The sequence below is a fragment of the Notolepis coatsorum genome (genome assembly GCF_963971535.1).
Source record: "Notolepis coatsorum genome assembly, chromosome: 9".
NCBI classification, from domain to species: domain Eukaryota; kingdom Metazoa; phylum Chordata; class Actinopteri; order Aulopiformes; family Paralepididae; genus Notolepis; species Notolepis coatsorum.
The window spans coordinates 96679801-96705863 of NC_140173.1; the positions used below are offsets into that span (position 1 = coordinate 96679801).

At 44.6% G+C, this 26063-nt stretch overlaps 1 protein-coding gene across 1 annotated transcript in view; it reads left to right on the forward strand.

Moving 5' to 3' along the window:
• peli1b (pellino E3 ubiquitin protein ligase 1b) overlaps positions 1–26063 on the forward strand; it is a 117190-nt gene that overhangs the window by 70902 nt on the left and 20225 nt on the right. Inside the window, exons 4-6 of the mRNA XM_084322102.1 lie at positions 2992–3093; positions 10706–10903; positions 11117–11305. Coding sequence (XP_084178228.1) covers positions 2992–3093; positions 10706–10903; positions 11117–11305 — 489 coding nt within the window. The remainder of the gene's footprint in view (positions 1–2991; positions 3094–10705; positions 10904–11116; positions 11306–26063) is intronic.

The following is a 26063-nucleotide window of genomic DNA, read 5'->3' on the forward strand; positions in this document are numbered from 1 at the left end:
CCCGTGGATTTAATCTCGCGAGGATCGGGGCAATATTCGGCCCGTGGGAACAGTTACGGGTTAATACAATGTTCAGAGTGCAGAGGGGAAAATATGGCACCTGCCCCGCCTCCAGGTGGAATATTATGCTGAACGTCTTCCTCCCAGCTCCGTTTTAAACTTTTAGGGTGTGGCCAGTGGCAGTCAGCTCGAATCTGATTGGCTAGGATCGGATTTGGAGTTTGGACTCACTCTATAATGCTGGAAGCCTGGAGAAAGAGACCTACCCACTGCTTCTCTCCTATACTAGCTGCAGTAGTGAGCACAGTCTGACAGTGTGTTAGAGGGAGTGAGAAGGAGAAGAGGGAGACATAAAAAAAAAAATAAAAAAAAAACACAGATGCACAGATGAAAATGAATGTAAACTATATTAAAAAAAAATTATATTTAATTTTTTATTTTTTTTTTTCATATTTCATATTTCATAATTTGATATGAAATTTATAGGGAGGCATGGCTTCCGTTGGCTTCCACAAGGATTCGCCACTGCACTGTGGGGGTCTCGGATTTCTACCTGTCGGTGCTGAGGGCTTGGCGGCTGCTGAGAGAGACTCGGGTGGAGGATGAGGCACAAGGACCGTGGGTATGGGAGGAGCCTCTTTTCTATAACACTTTGTTCCCCCTGGAGGCGGTGCGTTCTGCCACCCTGAGACAGCGGCTCATGAGAGGGGGCATCAGAAAACCTTCGCATTTACTGTCGCCAGAGAGAGGGGAGTGGAAGACCCCTCAGGAGCTTTCGCTTCAGACTGGAATAACATCTCTGAGACTGCTGGAAGGGTTTATCAGGGAAGTGCTGGGGGTTCTGCCGGACTATGTTAGAGACCGCACAGTGATGCCATGGGGAGGGGAGGTGCTGGAGTTCCCTGCATTGCAGGTGTCGGCAGAGAATGGGGTCTGGCAGGAGGGGGAGGGTTATTGTCCTTTACCACCCCCAGCTTGGGGCAGTTTAGCCTGGCATGTGGCAAGGCTCTGTACATAACCTGCATGAAGGTCAGAAACATCAGGTCCCTGCAGGACGTCAGGCAGCATCAGTGGCAGGGGGTGCTGGGTGATGGCAGCACTGCTAGCTTTAGGTGGAGGGTTTTTTACAAACAGCCACTGCCTAAAGGCCTCTACATGCTACAGAAACTTCAGAGCAACTGTCTGCAACACAACATCGGCGCGATTTCAGCGCGGTTGTTTTAGAGGGTCTTGTAGACTGTGTTGCTTGGACGTTGTGTACATGTCCCCCAAATCTAACCTAAACAACCGTTGCGTTGATATTGCGTAGCAGTGATTGGTTGGTTAGCGAATGGGGGTGGGGCTGTCATAGAATAATATTAGTCCCACAGAGAATAACATCCTCCATTGTTGTAGCCAGCGTTGACGCTAAATAATTAGCGTCACATAGCTCGCCTTTTTCTGAAAACCCAAGCACATATTGTTCCATAGCATACGCCTTCAGTTGATCATGACAAATCCTCTCTTACGATTAAAAAGCCTCCATAATTTAGTAAATAAAGCTGTAGCCAGCCAGCTAGCATTGGGTCTATTCAAAATGCTATCCACATTAGCTACATAGCTAACCAAGTAAATACAATGGTATCCGTCCTGAGGTAACGTTAAATACAACGTTTGCTAGTCGAAATGACTGGACACACACAGGGACAAGTTAAACATCAATCAATTAATTTATTCCAATAGGTAGTTTGAGCTGCATGTGAGCCGAGGTCCTCTCCATTGGAAACTAATGATGTTACGGTAACGTTAGCTCGAAAAGCACAGAAAGTTAAGCTGCTAGCAACAGACACTAACACTTCCGGTCGGGGGTTTTCAAAATAAAAGAGCGACGTCTAAAATCACCGGAAATACGTTTATTTTGTACATTATCTAACGTTAACACGAACCTAAACTAACTTTAGTTAAACTAACTTTGCGCGTCGATGTTGCAGAAGCATAAAGGCAGAGTGTCTACAACACCGTTGCTTTGTCGATGTTGTGTTGCAGTTGCTCTGAAGTTTCTGTAGCATGCAGAGGCCTTAAGAGGTCAGGGGACCTACAGTGGAGGATAGCGCATGGGGTGTTGGCAACGAATCGGTTCCTGGCTCAGGTGGATCCGGGGGTGGGTGATGGGTGCCCCTTTTGCGGAGTATCTGAGACTGTAACCCATGTTTTCCTAAAGTGTCAAAGGATCAATAGGGTGTTGTGGTTCCTAAAAGGGTTGTGTGTGAAGCTGGGGGTGATGTTCTGTGTGGAGAGTTTCATCCTCGGCCAAACATATTCATTATGTAACAAGGTTGTGAGCGTTTTACTGAACTTTATTTACGGGCAGGCTAAGTTAGCCATTTGGCTGACCCGTAGGAATAGGATCAGGGGCGTTGGTCCTACGGAATCGGTGCCTATGCTGAGGGGTATGATTTCTGCACGCCTTAGATTAGAGTTAATGTATTTCTCACTGAGACATAATGTTGATGCGTTCGTGAATGCTTGGGGACTGGGGAATGCAATGTGTACTGTGGGGGAGGAGGGGCTGAACATATGCATTTGAATGTCAAGTGGTTTTTATGTGCTGAAGGACGTTTTTGGGGTTTGTTGGGGTGTTTGTGGGTGTGTGTGCGCGTGTGTGTGTGTGCGTGTGTGTGTGGGTGTGTGTGCGGGTGTGTGTGCGGGTGAGTGTGTGGGTGTGTGTGTTGTTTTTATGAAGATGCTGTGAGATTTTTGTGTCTCTACTGACATGTTTTAATAAAGAACATCAAAAGTCTCATGTCTCTGTCTCTCTCTCTCTGTCTCTTTCTGTCTGTCTCTTTCTGTCTCATGTCTCTGTCTCTCTCTCATGTCTCTGTCTCTCTCTCTCTCTCTCTCTCTCTCTCTCTCTCTCTCTCTCTCTCTCTCTCTCTCTCTCTCTCTCTCTCTCTCTCTCTCTCTCTCTCTCTCTCTCTCTCTCTCTCTCTCTCTCTCTCTCTCTCTCTCCAGGCCATAAGCAACAAAGACCAGCACAGCATCTCTTACACGTTGTCTCGTGTTCAGACCGTGGTTGTGGAGTACACTCACGACAGCAACACAGACATGTTCCAGGTATGTGACACCCAGTAGGACCTGGCAGCATTAAATAGCACACACACATCTACAGTGGCGGTTTCTCCACTAGGGGCGCTGGGGCGCCGACCGCCCTGGTAAAGAGAGAGGAGAAGAAGAAAATGTTTTATTTTAATTTTTTATTTTAGAGCCCTAGAAATAAAATAAACATGTTTAAAATGAATAATATTTACAAATTTTAAGTATGTTTGTGTTTCCAATGCACAATATAACGTTAATATATCAAATATAAATAATTGTTTTTCATTCACAGGAAGTCACTAGTAACTATACCTCTCAGGCCGGGCGAGACGTATCGCGCACGGCAGGGCGTGCACTGGTTTCATCGCTGTATCCTCGCAGCCAATGAAATAGTTCAAGCAAATAAATTTCGCCTATCAGTGCGTAACGCACTGTGCGTTGAAATATGATGTAATATGATGGAAGCCGGGCGCGTTTTCAAGCGATCTAGATCATCTAAGCAAGCAGCGTCTATACTTTCCGTAGCTGCATTTCTCGGAGACGCTCTCTGATTGGCCGACGACAGTTTCTACACTGGTTAGGCTTAGGCACTCTTCGAAGTTGGTTAAGGTTAGAGTTTGTCTTAGAGCATGACGGCAAGTTCTTTCGACGGTTAAGCTTAGGCACTCTTTCGAAGTTGGTTAAGGTTAGAGTTTGTCTTAGAGCATGGTGATAGAACGCCAGGTAGTTTGCAGGCTGTTCGACGCGGAAATGGGCAAAGACACAGCTTGCCACAGTACTTGTGGTGCCTAACTTGGCTAACAAGAAGCTATATGGCTAGCTGGATGCAGTGGACATGGATGGACATCAACACAGTCTGGACAGTGGATACACACTTTATCAAGCCCTTCTGCCTGCTGGACAGTGGTGCGTTTCAACTTAACAAGTGAGAGTTGCGATATCTCTCTCTCTCTCTCTCTCTGTTTGTGTAGGGCATATTGGAAGCGTGGCTGCATTTGACTGACTGTGATCATATATTGATTGATGGCAATGGTGATAGTTGTACCTACTTAAATATTTGCCAATGCGTGGTACATGTTTGCAAAATGTTTGGTATAGCGCCCCTCATGGAGAAGAATGCATCGGCCGCCACTGCACATCTATAGCATATTTATTATGTATTTTAAGTTTTAACACATTGCACGCCAGACCCGAGATAAGTCGAGTTAACTCGCCGAACGTTGGGCGCCAAACCCGAGAAAAGTCGGGTTTTCATCGTTATTTCTTTTATTCGATATTTCCCTTCATAATCCATCCATCCAGCCTGATGTTATCATATGTTGGTGGATTATCTTGGCAACACGACCGACTTCAATACTTGGAATGACGATCAGATAATTGGAATATTCTATTTGCAGTACATCATAGACAAGGTAAGGGCTATATGCTATCAATCTTGCGTTGATCTGATAATTCCTTCCCCGCGATCGGAGTGTGTCTGTAATGTACTGTGTAACGTATTCCGTTGGTGACGATCGAAGCATCCCCACCCTTTCATGCATGCATGATGAAACATAATACCGATAATCTAGCGTTGATTTCAGATTGATTGTTGATCCAAGGGAGGAATGGCACAATTCCTAGTGAAATGCACTAAAACGCTGTTTAGCGGCGTTTCCTGGGATTACACAGAATTACTCTAAAACTATACTCATATTCACCACGGTATAAAACGGGAATGTATTATTTGTTTCTTGCATCTTGACCGGAAGAAACTCAATGACAATCGACTATATTATTAGATCCATAGCTATAATATTTAATATAGTTTTAGCACTGCAAACACCGGCATGTATCCCCATTCATTACAGCGCTGGCACAGACGGCCATACGCCCACAGAGCTTAACTAGTTAATGTCACTTGTAATTCCATGTTTCATTAATTTCCTCTTTGAGCTGTTTATTCTGCTGACGCCATTTTCAAGAAGCTTCACACCTTGAAGAACGTGTAGGCTCTCTCTCTCCAGTGTTTCCCCTAGGATTCTTTTCAGGGGGGTGGTAGGCCTCCCGAAACTACTAGTGTTGTCACGGGGCGCGCATGTCATGGATACATGGTGTCAACAGTGTCATCATAGACACGCGCAGTAAGGCGGTTGTTAGTATCGGTGCATTTCTCTACACTGAGCTGAAATCAAACGATTACACATAAATTAGGTAAATAAATATTAACAATATTTATTTACAACACGTAAATTTACTTATTTTACAATTATACATGCAGTAGTTACAACACACATATGAACTATTTACAATACAGGGAGGCACATACAACACTCATATAACTATTTACAACCCTTACAAAGCCAAGTTCAATAGCACATTGCATAGTTGTGGAAAAACATTTCAACGGCCTCCTGGTAGCGGAAGTCCCCAACTGGGGGACCATTGATGGAAACCCTCATGCAGGCTGCAAGATGCTCCACCTGCAGCCTGTTGCGAAGTTCTGATTGAAATTAAAACAGACATAGCGGTCGGGTGGCGGAGATTGCGCTCGTCACCAATGCAAGAGGCTGCGGTCTCGACTCCCGGAGTCAGCATTGCCCTGCGGCTTGGGCCGGTCGTCATACTAACTCGTTTGGCTGAGTTAGGGGGAGGGAAGTCGTGGGTTGTAATCTGCCGTTGTGGACAGCGACGCCTACAGGTAAGGTCTGGGCGCCTGCTCAGCGAAAGGCAGGAAATGGTGAGGGCAGCGTGACCTCCCACACGTTACGCTTCACCAATGAGAGTCCTCGCTGCCAGGTGAAAAAGAGAGTCACTGGCTGTCTCCACATGTGACGGAGGAAGCATGTGGTGGACTTCAGGGTTCCCTTGTACCGACCAGTAGGAGGAACATGCACACAACAACCAGGTAGGGGAGGGGGGGAATTGGCATAACGACAAAAAAATTAGGATGGGGAGAAAGATTTTTAAATCAGGTGGAGAAAAAGAGGATACAAAAAAATTAAACAAACATGACATACCTTTCATCAACTCCACGTGACGTTGCATGGCAGCTCTATGGTTGTCAGATGATGTGTGTCTGTCTAACTTGTCCTTTCGGTAGGACTGGCAGGGAGACTCAATGAACACACACGTCTGGCTCCCCCTAGTAGCTGGCTTCTTATGTTGCCGACATATCCTACAGAACATTCCTTAAAATAGAAGGAATTGATTTGCTTGTTAGCCATGTTGATCACAGTGAAACCACAGCTCTGATGCATAATGGCGTTAGCTAAACGAAACTTGTTTTAACCTGTTCCACCCTAGGTGAAAATCCGCATAAAATGTATACCTAGGTAAATGGAATATTGCTTCACTTCTACAAGGGCTATTTGCATATTCTTGGTATCTAGGTACATCTATGGACCTCAGTGAATGTATTCCCACTGTCAGAAATATTGTGTGTATTACTAGGCTTGCTTAAATTGTGAAATTGTGAAGGGAAGATGATTAAATAGAAGGTTTTGTAGATACTGAATTCTGCCATCCGGACCCATGCAATTTGAAATATTATTATAGAATATAGAATGACGCCTATAAATGACCTTATTATAGCCAACTCGCACATCTATGGATTGGGCCAAATCTTCTCTTTCAAAAGGGAGAGTTTAACTTGGATTTAGTATCACCAGGCGTGCATGAAGAACAGAGCTCCAATATATGCCAATAACGTTTAGTTTTGTGGTATATAATCCTGAGAAATAAGAGAAATAAAAAAGATTCATACACAAGTAATTTGCTTGCAGGAAGCTAGAATCCGTTGGGTAGTGTAGTTTTTAAAAATTCCAACGCTCATTGAGAGCTCTGGATGTCCTCTTCTCATAATGACTACAATCGTCATCATTAGCAACGGCTGCTAATTCAAAATGGCGGATCTCCGTTGTGAAAAATACAACACATTTCAAAAACTAAAAACTTTAACCTATTGGTAAACAAATGTATACACTATGACTGCTGTGTGTAGGGCTGTCTTAAATACTTCGAAGCTTCGAAGCTTCGTTCGATGGCACAAGCTTCGAACATAACAAAAATAAAATAAATACATTTTTTTTTATAATTTTATTTATTTATTTTTTTTGCCTCAAATCTTGCGCCTCCATTCCAATGAAACGAAAGTAAGCGGCGCCTTCCCGCCTCCATTCCAATGAAACGAAAGTAAGCAGCGCCTCAACTCCACCTCTCTACAACAAGCACGTGGAGATTATCTGTGTTGAAAACAACAAGGACATGTGCAGCAGACATGTCGACGAAGAAGCGAAGCAATGCTGTTTGTTATTTAAGACTATGTCGGACAGATTTGTGTTCATTGTGCTGCTTTTCTAAAGTGTCCCGACCCATATAAAAATATGTCTTAATAAAACGTGCTTAATTAAGTCGAATTCTGCCTTTGTCTCTATCAACTACATATAAATATTTATATAATTGTTTGCTTGATAGACGAAGGTTGCAACATAATTATGTAATGTCATGTCGTTGGCTGTGAGAGCAGCCCCACTGCACCCAGGCAGGGCAGCCGAGTGAAACCTTGTTGGCTGCGTCACAGTCACGAAAGGGGCTACTTAATTAATTAATCCAATCCACTTTATTTATAGAGCACATTTAAAAACAACAAAGTTTACCAAAGTGCTGTACAAGTCCCACAACATAAGAAATTTTTTTTTAAATAAAATTAAAAAAAAATTAATAAAAAAAAAATTTGAAGCTTCGAAATAAAATCGAAGCTCGGCCCCGAAGTTTTGATTGCCAAAAAAAGCTTCGAAGGTCAGCCCTAGCTGCGAGACATGGTTAGGATGTTTACTCTTGAATACGTTTAAAAAAAAAAAAAAAAAAGATAATTATGTCAGACAGTAGAGAGAATGATTTATGACATGAAGAGGTTAACTCACCTTAATATACGGTGTCGATTGTAGTTGTCAACATAAACAATAAACAGTTTGTGGCCACGCTAGCTCACTGGCTTGCTAACCTTTAAAAAAAAGAAAGAAGCTTGCTAACGTTAGTTAGCTCGCTAACATTACTGGGATTAAAGCAAGCTAGCTAACTGGGTTAACTGTTGTTTCAGGAGGGGCGGGGGTCCCGTTGGCGGGGCGGGCCGCCCCTTCAAGGCAATGGTAGCGGAAACGCTGCTCTCTGACCCTCCTTCATGTCTCTCTTTCTCTCTCTCTCTCTCTCTCTCTCTCTCTCTCTCTCTCTCTCTCTCTCTCTCTCTCTCTCTCTCTCTCTCTCTCTCTCTCTCTCTCTCTGACCCTCTCTCATGTATCCCTCTCTCTCGCTGACCCTCTCTCTCTCTCTCTCTCTCTCTCTCTCTCTCTCTCTCTCTCTCTCTCTCTCAAGTTCAAGTTCAAGTTCTTTAATAGTTGTCATACAGAAGTACAGAATACTTTCATACAAAATGCTTCTTACTGTTACGCTCCAGAGACTGTGCTAGACAAGATAGTATCAAATAACATAATAACATAATATAGCATGAATTTAGAAGAAGAAAATGAGGTCACAGTGTTCGGTATAGACATATGTACAATGTTCTGAGTTACCATATAATATACAATACACAATACTATGCAGTGTACTAATGTACAGTACTATCTAGTGCAAAGCAGAAATGGGATGAGGTACAATTTTAGGTACAATTTACAGTAAGGTGTACGAGTTGTAGTGCAATCCTTCATCCATAAATATAAAGTGTGGGGAGTGGGTGCTACAGTGTGTTTGTTTAAAGTGGGTGTGTGCTATAAAGTGTGTGGAGTGGGTGCTACAGTGTGTTTGTTTAAAGTGAGTGTGTGCGTGTGGATGTGTGTGCTATGTGTGTTTGGTGGTTGTTGTTGTGTAGTGTTCATTCATTGTTCGTTTAGCAGCCTGATGGCCTGGGGATAGAAGCTACTTCTGAGTCTTTCTGTGCTCGCCTTGAGACTCCTGTATCGCTTGCCTGACGGCAGCAGTTCAAAGAGGCAGTTGTTCGGGTGGCTCGAGTCCTTAATAATTCTCTTAGCCTTCCCCTTGCAACGCTTGTAGTAAATGTTCTGGAGGGTGGGGAGCCCCCCTCCAATTGTGCGTTTGGCTGAACGTGTCACTCTTTGTAGTCTGCTTTGGTCTTTTGCAGTGCTATTCCCAAACCAGGAGGTGATGTTGCCGGTCAAGATGCTCTCTATTGTACATGAGTAGAAGTTCTTAAGGATCTTCTGGCTGACTTGGAACTTCCTTAGGCGCCTGAGGAAGTAGAGGCGTTGTCGTGCCTTCTTCACCACACTGTTAATGTGTGTGGTCCATGTCAAGTCCTCGGATATGTAGGCTCCGAGGTACTTGAAGCTGTTGACTCTCTCAACCGGTGCCCCGTCGATGCTGAGGGGGCTGTAGTCCTTGACCCCCGACCTCCTGAAGTCCACAATCATCTCCTTTGTTTTGCTGACGTTCAGGGAGAGGCTGTTTTCCTGGCACCATCCCGCCAGGACCTTGACCTCTTCCAGGTAGGCCCTCTCGTCGTTGGCAGAGATCAGGCCCACCACCACTGTGTCGTCAGCAAATTTGACGATTGTATTGCTACTCCGCTGAGCCACACAGTCGTGTGTGTACAGGGAGTAGAGGAGGGGACTCAGAACACAGCCCTGGGGGGCCCCTATGTTGAGGGTGATGGATGAGGAGGTGCAGTTGCCTGCTCTCACCACCTGGGGTCTGCCAGTCAGGAAGTCCAAGACCCACTGGCAGAGGTCATAGCCCAAGCCCAGGTCCCTGAGCTTGGCTATGAGTATGGAGGGGACTATGGTATTGAATGCCGAGCTGTAGTCGATGAATAGCATTCTCACATAGTTCCCCTGCCTCTTGTCCAGGTGTGATGCTGCTGTGTGCAGCACATGGGATATGGCGTCCTCCGTGGACCTGTTGGGGCGGTATGCAAATTGCAGGGGGTCCATGTTGATGGGGAGGGAGGAGCAGATGTAGCCCTTTACTAGCTTCTCGAAGCACTTCATGGCTATGGAGGTGAGAGCTACAGGGCGGTAGTCGTTGAGGCAAGCAGGCTTGGATTTTTTGGGTACAGGGATAATAGTGGACTTCTTCAGGCAGGTGGGGATGACAGCCTGTTCTAAGGACAGGTTAAATATGTCAGTGAATACTGGGGCCAGTTGGTCGGCACAGACTTTTAGGACGCGGCCGGGGATGCCGTCTGGACCTGCTGCCTTCCTGATATTCACTTTTTTAAAGGTCCGCCTCACCTCATGCTCTGTTACCCTGAACACTGCGCCTCCATCAGCAGCCGACCCCCCCCCCCCCCCCATTGCCGAGGCTTGTGAGCTGGTGTTGTTATTACCAGCATCAAACCTCGCATAGAAGGTATTGAGGTCATTTGCTAAGGAGATGTCACTGTTCTCTCTCTCTCTCTCTCTCTCTGACCCTTTCATGTGTCTGTCTCTCTCTCTCTGTCTCTCTGTGACCCTCTATCATGTCTCCTTCTCTCTCTCTGACCCTCTCTCTCTCTCTCTCTGACTCTCTGTATCTCTCCCTCTGTGTCTCTCTCCCTCTGTGTGTGTGTCTGTCTCTCTCTCTCTCTCTCTCTCTCTCTCTCTCTCTCTCTCTCTGTCGCTGTCTCTCTCTCTCTCCCTCTCTCTCTGTCTCTCAGATTGGTCGTTCTACAGAGAGTCCTATAGACTTCGTGGTGACAGACACAGTAGCAGGCAGTCAGAGTAACTCAGACACCCAGTCTGTGCAGAGCACCATATCCCGCTTCGCCTGCCGCATCATGTGCCAGCGCTCACCTCCCCACACAGCGCACATCTACGCTGCCGGCTTTGACTCCTCCAAGAACATCTTCTTAGGGGTGAGTGCTGTGTGAGTGTGTGTGTGTGTGTGTGTGGTGTGTGTGTGTGTGTGTGTGTGTGTGTGCGCGTGTGCGTGTGCGTGTGTGCGTGTGTGGGGTGTGCTTTTCACCCAGAATTCCCTGCTTCATAATTAGTCTCTCTGTCTCTCTCTCTCTCTCTCTCTCTCTCTCTCTCTCTCTCTCTCTCTCTCTCTCTCTCTCTCTCTCTCTCAGGAGAAGGCAGCTAAGTGGAAGACGTCAGACGGTCAGATGGATGGTCTGACCACTAACGGTGTTCTGGTGATGCACCCTCGGCACGGCTTCACGCAGGACTCCAAGCCCGGCGTCTGGAGGGAGATATCAGTCTGCGGCAATGTCTTCACCCTGAGGGAGACCCGCTCGGCTCAGCAGCGCGGCAAAATGGTGAGACAGAAGGCATAAAGTCACACAGCAAATCATAACAATTAGACAAGTAAGGATAACAATCGATTAAAACACGTACAACTTGATTGACAAAGGTTGGAGATCAAGGTTTTACACTACATTTACATTTAGTCATTTAGCTGACGCTTTTATCCAAAGCGACTTACAAGTTTTGTACAACAAGACAGCAGGAAGGGCACAACTCTATCAGCTGAGTAACAATGTTCATCAAAGTGTTGAGTGCTACTGTGTAAGTTAGTTTATTAGGACAAGTGCATGACAGTAAGGTTAGTTAGGGTTAGAGTTTTTTTAAATAATTTTCTTTATAATTTTTTTAGATAATGGTTGAAGAAGTGCGTCTTTAGTCGACAGCAAAAGACTGGACAGGTTTTGGCTGTCCTAACTGGTGGGAAGTTTGTTCTACCATTGTGGGGCAAGGACAGAGAATAGGCGACTTCTCTTTGATGACCCTCCTGGAGCTCGGATAGGAGTAGGTTTGAGGCGACCAGAAGATGCAGAGCGTAGGGGTCTTGAGGGTGTGTAGTTAGAGACCATTGACCGGAGGTAGGCGGGAGCCGTTCCCTTCGCCACACGATATGCCAGGTCAAGGGCCTTGAAGCGGATTCGTGCGGCAATGGGGAGCTAGTGCAGGTCCCTAAGAAGTGGGGTGACATGGGCTGACTTCGGTAGAACGGGTTCCATAGGTTCCAAAATTCCATTCCAATAATGATGTAGTATTAACCCCTTAAGCCTGAGCGGTCCAGTACTGGTACAAGATTAATTTCACGCCATAAATAGATCAATACAGTCCGTATTAATTAATGTTGCGTTTCTTTTCTCAAATGTAGCCAAGAGTAAAGACCCCAACCCTATCAAAACAGCAGTCAAAGTGTATATTTTCAGCACTACGTTTGTTTACCAATGATTTCAAGTGTTATTAGCGGAAATATGAGTTTATAAATACCTTGGCGCACCCCGGCGGAAACTGGATGAATTAGACATGAGGAAATAACGCATCATGAAACCGTTGTAGTCCTAAGACAGAGGAGACCCAGGGCTTTCGATGGACATAGACATTTCATAAAACTACACTACCCAGCTCACACCAGCCGCTGAAAATATTCTTTGCAAAAAATTCTGTTATAATTTATTTTTGTTATTTTCGTGATTATATCTCACGGGTCGAACAAACAAACCTATATGTTATTGCCATAAAATAGAACGTAGTTAGTTTCTGTACCTTTCTGTGAACGTCTAGAAAAAAACGTGTCTCAATCTGATGAAAAATTGCGGAGCTATGGACATTATAAAAAAGTAACTGTACTTACAGTAGATTTCAGTCACGGTATTTGCTGCCCTGTAACGGACACCTGGTGGTACTAAATCCAGATCGAACTCTGCCATTGGAAAGAGGAGATTTGCACCGTTCCATAGATGTATGACTTGGCCATAATAAGGTAATTTATATGCTTGATATTCTATATTCAAATTTCAAATTGCATGTGTCCGGATGGCAAAATTCAGTACTGTATCTACAAAGAAACCTGTAAATCATCTGCCCTTTATTCATTTGCTTAGATTTATTGTACACTTGATCTCCAGAAGGCACTGAATGTGCTCAGTGGCAATATTTGATTAATGTTAGCATGGTGTTATTGACCGTCACAGATGGGGGGAAAACAATAATAATTATTATTTATATTCTCCTTTGGTTCATTACAATTCACTCAAGCATAGTAACAAACACAATATTCTTGACACTGGGAATACATTCCCTGATGTCCATAGATGTCCCTCCTAGGGATGGGAATCGAATCCCAAAGGGAACCGGTTCCTAATTGTCCGATTCCTGGAATCGCATGCCTCTGTGACTATCGATTCCTCTTATCGATGCCATGTTTTTCCGACAGTTGCGCATTTTAAAACAATAACATTAGCGCCACGCATGCAGCCATAGCAGACTATTTGATTGCTTTACTAGGAAAACCTAAAGGGCTCGAAATTGCGACCACGCTGTTTCTATGTGCAGTGAAAACTGAAAGTGCTTTGCATCCTAGTCATTCATTTACGTGGTAAAGTAACGTTAGCCGCTAGCTAGCTAAATAGCCATGCTCATTGCAGAGAGAGACAGAGAGAGAACACTGAGCTGGCACGGGTGGGGGCTCGGGGGAGAGGGAGCTGCGCGCGCGCGCGCGTGTGTGTGCGTGTGCATGTGCGTGTGCGTGCATGTGTGTGTTACGCATGCGACATCAGAGGAGGTAGAAGGCTCGGAATTTCGGTAGGTGAATTGCTTTCCTAGATGTTACTATGTTTTTACTTTTAACCTTTATTTATACAGGTAGGTTATTGCTAACGAATTCTCTTTTGCAATAACGACCTGTTGAATGCAACTACAGTTGAATAGATTAAATTAGTTTAAGAGAATCTCAAATACATTATTTTATTTAAGTGTATAGTTAATTTATTTGTTTACAGTTTTTGTATTTTTCTGACATGGGGGCTCAACAATAAATGATAAATGACAATCAGAAATGTCAAGTTGCATGTTGTTATTATAAATAAATTATAAATTGATCAGGAATCGATAAGGGAATCAAAGAATCGGATCGATAAGCAGAATCGATAATGGAATCGGATCGATAAAATCTTATCAATTCCCAACCCTAGTTCCTCCATACCAAGAACGTGCAAATGGACATTGTAGAAGTGGATCAATCTTCCATTTACTTGGGCATGTACCTTTAGGCGAATTTTCTGAAAATGGTAGCTTACCAATAATGATGTAGTATAAGGAGGTAGCTTACCAATAATGATGTAGTATAAGGAGGTAGCTTACCAATAATTATGTAGTATAAGGAGGTAGCTTACCAATAATTATGTAGTATAAGGAGGTAGCTTACCAATAATGATGTAGTATAAGGAAGGAGGTAGCTTACCAATAATGATGTAGTATAAGGAGGTAGCTTACCAATAAGCGCCTTAAAAATGAACACTTACCAGTGTTTGTTGCGCCTGTTGACCCCCTTCGGGAAAGTCAGGTCATAGCAGAAATAATCTGTCAATAATAATAGTAATAATAATTGTTGCGGCAGTAGGCTGTCATAAACAAGCCGTGCCAAGAGGCTAAGCAGAGGAGATACAAACAATTGACGTGCGTCGTGAAATAACTCCACGTCCAGAATATGCTTTTCAAGCTTTTATTCCTTTGCTTCATGAAACAAACAAAATACACTTAATTACATACACTACATACACAGAGCTAAGTTAACAATATACTTGTTATCACCATACATAACGCTTATATTGAAACACGTTGACATTAGGGCCGTTCTTTCAACCTAAAAGTGCACTTTCTTCAACCTCAAACCTAAATTCCTTAGCGACCCGTGTTGCCAAAGTAAACAAATCAGCGCGCACATTCGAGACACAGATATGAAACGAGTCATACGGAACAAATAACGTATAACGAAGGCTGAAATTAGACCAATATGACTCACAAACTCACGACAGTAGTACACAACTACACATACAGACGCACAAAATTGATTCTGCATTGATTAAGTGATCATCAAAACCCAGCTTAAGCCGTTAAACCCATGTAGTGAATCGCGAAGCCAATACGCACACACACAGACACAGTCGAACTGGAACGCTTTACCAAACATACACTCCCAGCATTCATAACTCGTACGTTCATCTTCCAATCGCTTAATCATAACATAACTTACTTACCGGTACCCAAACAACGTGACCCCGAGTCCACTCGTGCACGAATCCATTTCAAAACGTTAGAAAAACGCTCCGTTTCCCGATTCCTGTCTGGAAGTGGACCCATGGTTAATAAACGGTCCATAACCGCATTCTATAGAAGAATAAGTCTTTATTTATCGTGCAGATTAACACATGCAAGATGAAAGACCCAAAGGAACACGCGCGTTGCGTCACCTCTGCACACACACACACACACACGCACACACACTCGCACACACACACACACACACACACACACACACACACACACACACACACACACACACACACACACACACACACACACACACACACACACACACACACACACACACACACACAGGCCTTGTGAGCTCAGCTGATGCCAATTAGATGTCAATTATCTCAAAATGTCAAATGTCTGCCTGATTAATCACAAATTTTTCTATTTGGGATCAAATGTTTGTCACTTCATGGTATCTTTAAAACTAAATGAGAATGTCTTTTATTGCCAAATACATTTGTACATATACCAGGATCGCCATCTCCATGGTGACGTCTGACGTGTCAGGGTGTCTAGCTGTGTGTAACAGGACCTCGTAAGAGGAGCCTCTGACCGACGTCAGCATTTCTCCACCAATCATTCACACCACCCGTCCTGTGTGACCGTCTGGTAGTAGTGGTGGTAGCAGAACATACTGGTTAGTAGTGGTGGTAGCCGAACATACTGGTTAGTAGTAGTGGTAGCAGAACATACTGGTTAGTAGTGGGGTTAGTGGTGGTAGCAGAACATACAGGTTAGTAGTGGTGGTAGTGGTGTGGTAGCAGAACATACAGGTCAGTAGTGGTGGTAGTGGTGGTAGCAGAACATACTGGTTAGTAGTGGTGGTAGCCGAACATACTGGTTAGTAGTAGTGGTACTGTAGCAGAACATACTGGTTAGTAGTGGGGTTAGTGGTGGTAGCAGAACATACAGGTTAGTAGTGGTGGTAGTGGTGTGGTAGCAGAACATACAGGTCAGTAGTGGTGGTAGTGGTGGTAGCAGAACATACTGGTTAGTAGTGGTGGTAGCAGAACATACAGGTTAGTAGTGGTGTTAGTGGTGGTAGCAGAACATACAGGTTAGTAGTGGTGGTGGTGGTTATTGTGTGAATCTATTTGTAGTGGGCGTGTCTGATATTGCGGTGAACTCGCCCACAGGTCACTGGACGTGTTTGGATGAGGTTATAACAATGGTGGTGTGATTCCACTATAAACATACTCTCGGTGCGTAATGGAGGTATTTATCAAGCAATCCCACCCCTCCTCCGGCTTCCCAGCCTCCCACCCCTCATCAAGCCTCCCAGCCTTCCAGCCTCCCACCCCTCCTCAAGCCTCCCAGCCTTCCAGCCTCCCTCCCCTCCTCCAGCCTCCCACCCCTCCTCCAGCCTCCCAGCCTTCCAGCCTCCCACCCCTCCTCCAGCCTTCCACTCCTCCTCCAGCCTCCCACCCCTCCTCCAGCCTACCAGCCTTCCAGCCTTCCTGAATCACCCCTTGAGCAAGGCACTAAAACCCCAACTGGTCCAGTGGAGCTGCTCAGTGTCAGACTGTGGTTGTACTGGGCAGCTCCTAGTGGTCAACAGTGTCAGACTAGTTGTCAACAGTGTCAGACTGTGGTTGTACTGGGTAGCTCCTACTGGTCAACAGTGTCAGACTGTGGTTGTACTGGGCAGCTCCTAGTGGTCAACAGTGTCAGACTGTGGTTGTACTGGGCAGCTCCTACTGGTCAACAGTGTCAGACTGTGGTTGTACTGGGCAGCTCCTAGTGGTCAACCGTATCAGACTGTGGTTGTACTGGGCAGCTCCTAGTGGTCAACAGTGTCAGACTGTGGTTGTACTGGGCAGCTCCTAGTGGTCAACAGTGTCAGACTAGTGGTGGTTGTACTGGGCAGCTCCTAGTGGTCAACCGTGTCAGACTGTGGTTGTACTGGGCAGCTCCTAGTGGTCAACAGTGTCAGACTGTGGTTGTACTGGGCAGCTCCTAGTGGTCAACAGTGTCAGACTGTGGTTGTACTGGGAAGCTCCTAGTGGTCAACAGTGTCAGACTGTGGTTGTACTGGGAAGCTCCTAGTGGTCAACAGTGTCAGACTAGTGGTGGTTGTACTGGGAAGCTCCTAGTGGTCAACAGTGTCAGACTAGTGGTGGTTGTACTGGGAAGCTCCTAGTGGTCAACAGTGTCAGACTGTGGTTGTACTGGGAAGCTCCTAGTGGTCAACAGTGTCAGACTAGTGGTCAACAGTGTCAGGCTGTGGTTGTACTGGGCAGTTCCTAGTGGTCAACAGTGTCAGACTAGTGGTCAACAGTGTAGTGATCAACAGTGTAGTGGTCAACAGTGTCAGACTAGTGGTCAACAGTGTAGTGATCAACAGTGTCAGACTAGTGGTCAACAGTTTCAGACTAGTGGTCAACAGTGTAGTGGTCAACAGTGTCAGACTAGTGGTCAACAGTGTAGTGATCAACAGTGTCAGACTAGTGGTCAACAGTTTCAGACTAGTGGTCAACAGTGTAGTGATCAACAGTGTCAGACTAGTGGTCAACAGTGTCAGACTAGTGGTCAACAGTGTAGTGGTCAACAGTATCAGACTAGTGGTCAACAGTATAGTGGTCAACAGTGTCATACTAGTGGTCAACAGTGTAGTGGTCAACAGTATCAGACTAGTGGTCAACAGTGTCAGACTAGTGGTCAACAGTGTCAGACTAGTGGTCAACAGTGTAGTGGTCAACAGTATCAGACTAGTGGTCAACAGTATCAGACTAGTGGTCAACAGTGTAGTGGTCAACAGTATCAGACTAGTGGTCAACAGTGTAGTGGTCAACAGTATCAGACTAGTGGTCAACAGTGTAGTGGTCAACAGTATCAGACTAGTGGTCAACAGTATCAGACTAGTGGTCAACAGTGTAGTGGTCAACAGTGTCAGACTAGTGGTCAACAGTGTAGTGGTCAACAGTATCAGACTAGTGGTCAACAGTATCAGACTAGTGGTCAACAGTGTAGTGGTCAACAGTATCAGACTAGTGGTCAACAGTGTCAGACTAGTGGTCAACAGTGTAGTGGTCAACAGTATCAGACTAGTGGTCAACAGTGTCAGGCTGTTAGCAGGTTAACAGCTGAGGGACGTTATGACTGCATGGAGGTTCTGGAGATAGACGTTCCACAGCAAGTTTGTCTAAGTTTGCTATCCTGACCGCGTGAATATTTTCGGCAACCAACTTGTGTTTAGCGTTTCTCTGATTGGCCACTACGCCCATGTGACCGCAGCAGCGCGAGAGAGGCTGTCTATTGCCTCGCGCTGCAGCGCGGAAATAGGCTGTCTATTGCCATTCTCTAAGACAAACTCTAACCTTAACCAGCTCCTTAACAGCGCCTAAACTTAACCCTTCTAACCTTAACCAACTCCAAAAACAATGCCTAACCTTAACTTTAACCATAACCAACTCCGAAAGAATATTGCCATTCTCTAAGACAAACTCTAACCTTAACCAGCTCCTTAACAGCGCCTAAACTTAACCCTTCTAACCTTAACCAACTCCGAAACAATGCCTAACCTTAACCTTAACCAACTCCGAAACAATGCTTAAAGTTAACATGCCTAAACTTAACCGGCGAAAGAATGCACGTAAAAAAAAGAAGAAAATAAAAAATTGAAGGGAATCGAACTTGTCACCAACGGACCGCAGGATCCACAGCAAGGCAGCGCTGCCAGTTGAGCTAGTTGTTGATGGTAAAAAAGGGGGGATTACTGCTACATAATGCTGCCGCTCCGCTCTCTAGCCACGCCCCTCTGCCGCAGGGGCGTGGCTAGACGCAAGTTGGGCGTGGCTAGACACAAGTTGGTTGCCTTTAATATTTAGGTGTGTGTGTTGGTGTGTTTGTTGGTGTGTGTGTGTGTGTGTGTGTGTGTGCGCGCATGTGCGTGTGTTTGTTGGTGTGTGTGTGTGTTGGTGCGTGTGTGACACTGTGTGTGTGTGTTGGTGCGTGTGAGCTGTGCTCCTGTGATTGAGGAGTGTGCTGTTGTTGTAAAAGGGCTGAAAGCGAAGAGCTCAGCAAGCAGCGCTGATTCCCCCTGTGTCCCCAGTGACACCCTGCCCTTCACACACACACAAACATGTATGCACACACACACACACGAATGCTCGCACACACACATGCGCATGCACACACACACACAGGGTCAGGATACTCTTATCTCCATCAACATGGAGAGCAAACACATGGCCACATTATGCAGACGTGTGCTAATGTGTACTAACATGTGCTAATGTATACTAACGTGTGCTAATGTGTACTAGCTGAGACACTGGGCTCTGGGCCTGAAGACACATTGATGTTTGACTTTCAGATGGATGTTCACTCACTCGCTCACTCACTCCAGAAGGGGAGTTTGTCCTTTTCCAGTGATACAAGGTTATACAGTACAAGGATCATGTGTAATTTTTTTACATGCTCACAGGGTAATCACTCACTCACACACACACACACACACACACTCACACATACACACGTACACACACACTCACACACTCACACATTTTTGACATGCACGTTCCATGGATTGTTGCGGAAGATGGATTTTGAGGAGGCAGGGGACGGACGGACGGGGGGGGGGGGTCGGGGTTGTCCTGCTGTGTTTAATAAAATGTATTTGTGTAGATTAATGATTGAGGCACCAGTGTCATTGAATTGCTGTCTGTGTGTGTGTGTGTGTACGTCTTGCCTTTTCCCCATCAATTCATTTAAATTCAAATGACTTAATTTTTCCACGAGGACCCTCATTTCTGAAGACCATCAGAACACAGTTAGTCAGCGTCTGTAACTACAGATGAGGGTAGAAACTAGGGCTAAATGTGGAGGTGATCGACACACCACCCTGTTCACCTCCATCTTCTGTCATCGCTATGAATGCATTTCAATGAGCAGATGAGTAATTCACCTACATAAAACACATTATGTGTTATTCAGCGCTTTCCCTCTTTTCAAACACAATGGCGCTGAGTCTCCACTAGGGGGTGGTCTGGCGGGGGGAGAGTCTCCACTAGCGGGCGGTCTGGAGGGGGGCTGAGTCTCCTAGGGGGCGGTCTGGAGGGGGGCTGAGTCTCCTAGGGGGCAGTCTGGAGGGGGCTGAGTCTCCTAGGGGGCGGTTTGGAGGGGGGCTGAGTCTCCACTAGGGGGCGGTCTGGAGGGGGGCTGTCTGGAGGAGGGCTGAGTCCACTAGGGGGCAGTCTGGAGGGGGGCTGAGTCTCCACTAGGGGGCGGTCTGGAGGAGGGCTGAGTCTCCACTAGGGGGCGGTCTGGAGGGGGGCTGAGTCTCCACTAGGGGGCTGTCTGGAGGAGGGCTGAGTCTCCAATAGGGGGCAGTCTGGAGGGGGGCTGAGTCTCCACTAGGGGGCGGTCTGGAGGAGGGCTGAGTCTCCACTACGGGGCAGTCTGGAGGGGGGCTGAGTCTCCACTAGGGGGCGGTCTGGAGGAGGGCTGAGTCTCCACTAGGGGGCGGTCTGGAGGGGGGCTGAGTCTCCACTAGGCGGCGGTCTGGAGGGGGGCTGAGTCTCCACTAGGAGGCTGTCTGGAGGAGTGCTGAGTCTCCACTAGGGGGCGGTCTGGAGGGGGGCTGAGTCTCCACTAGGGGGCGGTCTGGAGGGGGGCTGAGTCTCCACTAGGGGGCAGTCTGGAGGAGGGCTTTGCGATAAAGAAAGCCATTTGCTGTAATTCCTTGCAATTTAACCCCTTATGGTGAGCGCACATTTAGCATAAAACGCCTGACGATTGCATACCCAAAGTAATTTGATTTATTACTTATACCACCACTTATAGCACATGCATGAGTCTGGTCTCTTTTGAAAGGAAACATTCTGAACTTTCTTCCACAACAGGAGAAGAGTCACCCTGAGTGTTAATAGATTTAGAGGTTTGAACACACTGAAATAAAAGTTTAGGTGACTCACGTTTTGTTTACTTGTTGCCAGATGCCTGTTTTTTAGTTCCAGCTGAGAGGTAGGAGCTGGACAACATAACGGTTATATGAAGTCTTATCTACAGTACATAGATTGATTGATTGATAACTCCCACGGAAAATGAGTTTTTGTAATCCTTGTATCAGTAATAATTCGTCCAAAATAGCGAACCGCTCATTAATTTGGACGGCGAGTGAGAAATTCTCCAAACAAACAACTTCTTCGTCGTCTTCTCTCCCTTTACCATAGGAATCAGCTCTCATGTAAGATACTGTTGGCTCCAGAATTTCATTGGCTACAAAGGTAACCAATAATATTTCGCCATCAGCGGTGACTGGTCACTACACTGTTGACATGGTCACTTGTCCGAATGGCTTGTCAAATGACGCTCGTCGGGTGTTTCGTCTTGTAAAACTCGAGACAAGCATGCAATGGGTTGAGTAGGGTGACGATTGAAAGGCGGCAAATTCAACTTTCCACTGACCCTTAGCTGCCAGAGATGTAGATACTTGTTCACAATCTGTAAGTCGTTTTGGATAAAAGCGTCCGCTAAATGACTAAATTGTAAGCTGGCCCCAATGAATTAAGACATTTATAAAAAAATTCAAAAAAATATTCAACACAGTGGCCTGGATTATTGTCAGGTCCTCATGAGCTTGTAATTCACATTATTGTTCTGCCTGCTGTTTTGACTCGTTCAGTTCTTGAAGTGGCATCTTTATAGTGAGGTTTTTAACATTGAGGTGAACAGGCAACTTCCACATCCATACCCCTCATTGCATCAAACTCCACCGATATGGCTGCAAAGTGAACAAAGCGAACAAAGTGAATGTGTTTCTTTATCTTTATCTTTATTACGGATCCCCATTAGTCATCACCGCAGCAACAACTAGTCTTCCTGGGGTCCACACACAACAAAAACAGTACATACATACATAACATTATAGTAGCATACATTTAAAAATATATTCCAATATTCCTATATATAAAAATAATTCCAAATAGCATTACAGTACACAAACAGAGTATCAGATCACAGAAAATACAATAAAAGGGATTCAACTCTCAGTCATATCTTTACAGTGTAAACTACAGTATCTGTGTTTTTCTTTAATGTAAACAAATTTTTCTTTCCCTCAATGCTCTTTTCAAATTATTTTTAAAACGTATCTTACTGGTTATCTGAGTAAGATGTACTGGCAGTTTATTCCAATATGACATGGCTCTATAACACAGTTTTCTTTGCTGCATTGGTTTTTGGTAGTAGCAGTGTGAACGTTTCCCTACAAGCATGCCTAGTATTATACTTATGTCGATCATGTGTACATGTTAGCTGTGAATACAAACGGATAGGTTCTCTTGAGATATATATATTCCTCATGAACAAGATCATGCTGCAATCCAGTCTTCCACCTTCAACCACGACAGCTTGGTATGCATCCCCTCCACACTGTTTCTCATTGAGCAGTTCAGGGCCAGACGGGCCGCTCTGTTCTGAGTAGGGATGGGTACCGAATTCGGTACTTTTGAGGTACCGAACCGAAACACGTCGGTACTACCGAGTATCGAATCAAGTGAGAAACCGAAAAAAAAAAAAAAAATTTTATTTTTATTTTTTTTATTAAGTTTTTTTTTAACTTTTTTAACTTTTTTTTTTTTTTTTACTTTTTTCTTTTCATGTCAACGTTCACACGCACAATATATGCTTACCTAGGATTTGACTTGATTCAACAACAAAGCAGTCGGAGCAATGACACGCCGAAAACTGTCGAAATTGTAGTTATTTGAAGTTTGGATTTTTTTTTTACGACTGAGGTAGGTAAATTAAATTTCTTGAGACTAAAGTACCGAAAAAAGGTACCGTTGGGTACCGGTATCGATTCACAGGTACCGGTACCGGTATCGGTTCAAATGTGAAAGGTACCCATCCCTAGTTCTGAGTGAGCTGGATCTTATTGAGCTCTTGTCTTGAGGCATTAGACCAGACAGCTGGACAGTAGTCAAGGTGAGAAAGAACTAATGACTGTATCACTTGCTTCAATATCAGATCGGCTAGAAAATACCTACACCTTCTGATAATTGAAATACCTCTGCTCATTTTGGTAACCACATTGTTTGTGTGAGTTGACCATGAGAGTGTTCCATGAAGTGTGACACCCAACAGCTTTGCCTCTCTAACCTGCTCAATAGCTGTTCCGTCTAAAGATATACTTAGCTTCACGTCTTTTCTTATAGCATGCTTGGATCCCAATATTAGGCTCTTGGTTTTTGAGATGTTTAACTTCAGCCTGTTTTCAGACACCCAAGTGGACACTAAGTTCAATTATCTCTGAAGGACTTCATTAAGCTCTTCTGTCTTGTCTGATGATGCATACATTGTAGTATCATCGGCGTACATAACCATACATGTATTTTCTAATACCCATGGCAAATCATTTGTAAAAATGGTGTAGAAGAGGGGCCCCAGGCAGCTTCCCTGTGGAATTCCACACTGTAGGGATTTAAAGTTGGACAGGGTACCATTAAACACAACACATTGCTGTCTGTTACATAAATAGCTTTTTATCCAGTTAACAGCTGCAGTTCTGAATCCATATGCAGTTAGTTTGATGAGCAGCAACTCGTGATCTATGAGGTCAAAAGCTGCACTGAAGTCCAGTAGTACAGTACCCACCATTCGCTTCCTGTCAATTTGTTGTAGCCAGTCATCTGTTAATTGTGTTAAAGCTGTACATGTACAATAACCCTCCTTATATGCATGTTGGAATTGAGAATTGATACTGTTTTCTGAGAGGTAATGCTGAATCTGTTTAAAAACAACACCTTCCATGATTTTGCTTAAAACTGGCAATATACTAATAGGTTGACTATTTGCTCCATTAAAAGGCTGTTTAGCATTTTTTGGAAGTGGAGTGACCTTAGCTATCTTCCACATTTGAGGAAAAACACCCTCACTTAGACATAGATAAAAAATATGACACAGTGGCTTTGCTACAATTCTGGCTGCCAGCTGGAGCAGTTTACCATCTAAGTTATCATGACCACAAGGTTTGTCACACTGTATGGACAAGAGAAGCTTTTCCATTTGCTCTAGATTTATATCCATAAAATCAAATTCTCTAGAGGCAGTGACCTCAGCTCAACAACCATGAGTCATCTGCTATATAGCCTGATACTCAGGGGCGTGCACAGTCAATTTGGGGGGCAGGGGCTCAAGCTACAAAAAGGGCACTTAACACACCAACACCCAGGGCGGGATCCACTAAGAATGGATTGTGCGGTGGGAATTGCACCCTTAACTGCGCAGGGTTTGCACACAGATTCTGCTCCGTCTTTGCGAGCTATCCACTAGGATGCGGATGAGATACCAGCGCAGACACGCTCATTATGTGTGGAGTTTTCCCCTGATCTGCTTGAGTGCATTTGGCTCGCGGAGCAGTCTGCAGTCACTCCTGACAGTGCTGTTGGCATAAACACAAAATACAAATTAAGCAAGCTCTATACATTACGAAGTAAACGAAATACAATACGAAATTAACGTAATACTAATGGTGAAAAATACATTATGCACATAACGTATTTTTCACCATTAGTATTCCGTTCATTTCGTATAGTTTTTCGTTTACTTCGTAATGTATAGAGCTTGCTTAATTTGTATTTCCATGACACATTGCGTCCTGTGTTTTTGTCACTATCTTTCGTCATTGCATATGTTTGTAATGTCCTATTCCAATTACATTTGTCACTTATAATTGTAGTGTACTATATTCTATTGTGCTATATTTAATTCAGTTTATATCCCATTTAATTGTATTCAATCTCTTTATTAAGTTGTAAAGCCCTGGCCTATATTTGATTTCATAATTCTATTCTATTCTATTGTTCTTAACTTAGTACAGGACGAAATGTAAGGTGGCATAGTCCAGGGGTTCCCAAAGCAGGGGTCGCGAGCCGCCGTGGGGGGGGGGGGGGGGGGGGGTGGGTCGCCAGATGATTAAAAAAAATATATACGGTATATATATATATTCCAATTTTTTTTATAATAATAAAACAATATATATATTTTTTTTAATGCAGTCAGGCCACTGAATTTAGAAGCAGGCCAGGCCAATAGTTAGATAATCTAGGTGGGGAAAAACCAGGAGATCACTGCAACCCACACAAGTTGGAGAACTGTCTCTCTCTCTCTCTCTCTCTCTCTCTCTCTCTCTCTCTCTCTTGCACACACACACACACACACACACGCACACACACACACACACACACACACACACACACACACACACACACACACACACACACACACACACACACACACAAAGGGAGCCGCATGTGATTGGTGGAGGCGGGACCCTTACAAAAAACAAAAAATTCATCAAAATCAGTGTTGTTGCTAATCATACATAGCCTGTTTTTTTTACAATAATTTGTGATGCCATCACAAACACTGGCATTTAAAGGGTAAAAATAAAAAAATGCCTACACCAGAATGCAGGAAATTAAGTCTTTGTAACAAAATGTCCTGGTGGGGGACCCCCCGACCCTCGCTTAAAAAGTGGCCTGACTGGGGCTATATTTCGCACTATATTTCGCACTATATTTCCTGGCCTGAATTATTTCCCCAGTCCGGCCCTGGTTAAAAGCCTCCAATGCTTATTAGTATGTGTGCGCGTTTGAACGTTTGCATGTTTCAACCATACATTTCCATAAAAGAAAATTTTAATTAAAATTTATATATATAATTTGTTTTACCTCCTATAATAGTGGGGGTCGCGGCTCTCTGACACTGTTATTTCGGGGGTCGCGGCCTGAAAAGTTTGGGAACCCCTGGCATAATCAGTCACTTATAGCCTCATTTATAATAGCGTTCACTGCCAGACTTGGAGCAAATCACGCCACTTTGCAAAGGCTATCTCGGCCTGGAGCTGCATATTTCTCGAACAAATCATATACTGTTTATAAGATCTATTTTCTGGTGTTCCAACGAAACCTAAATCAACAAAATCCGTCCATAGACTCTGGCTGTACAGGACGAAATGTA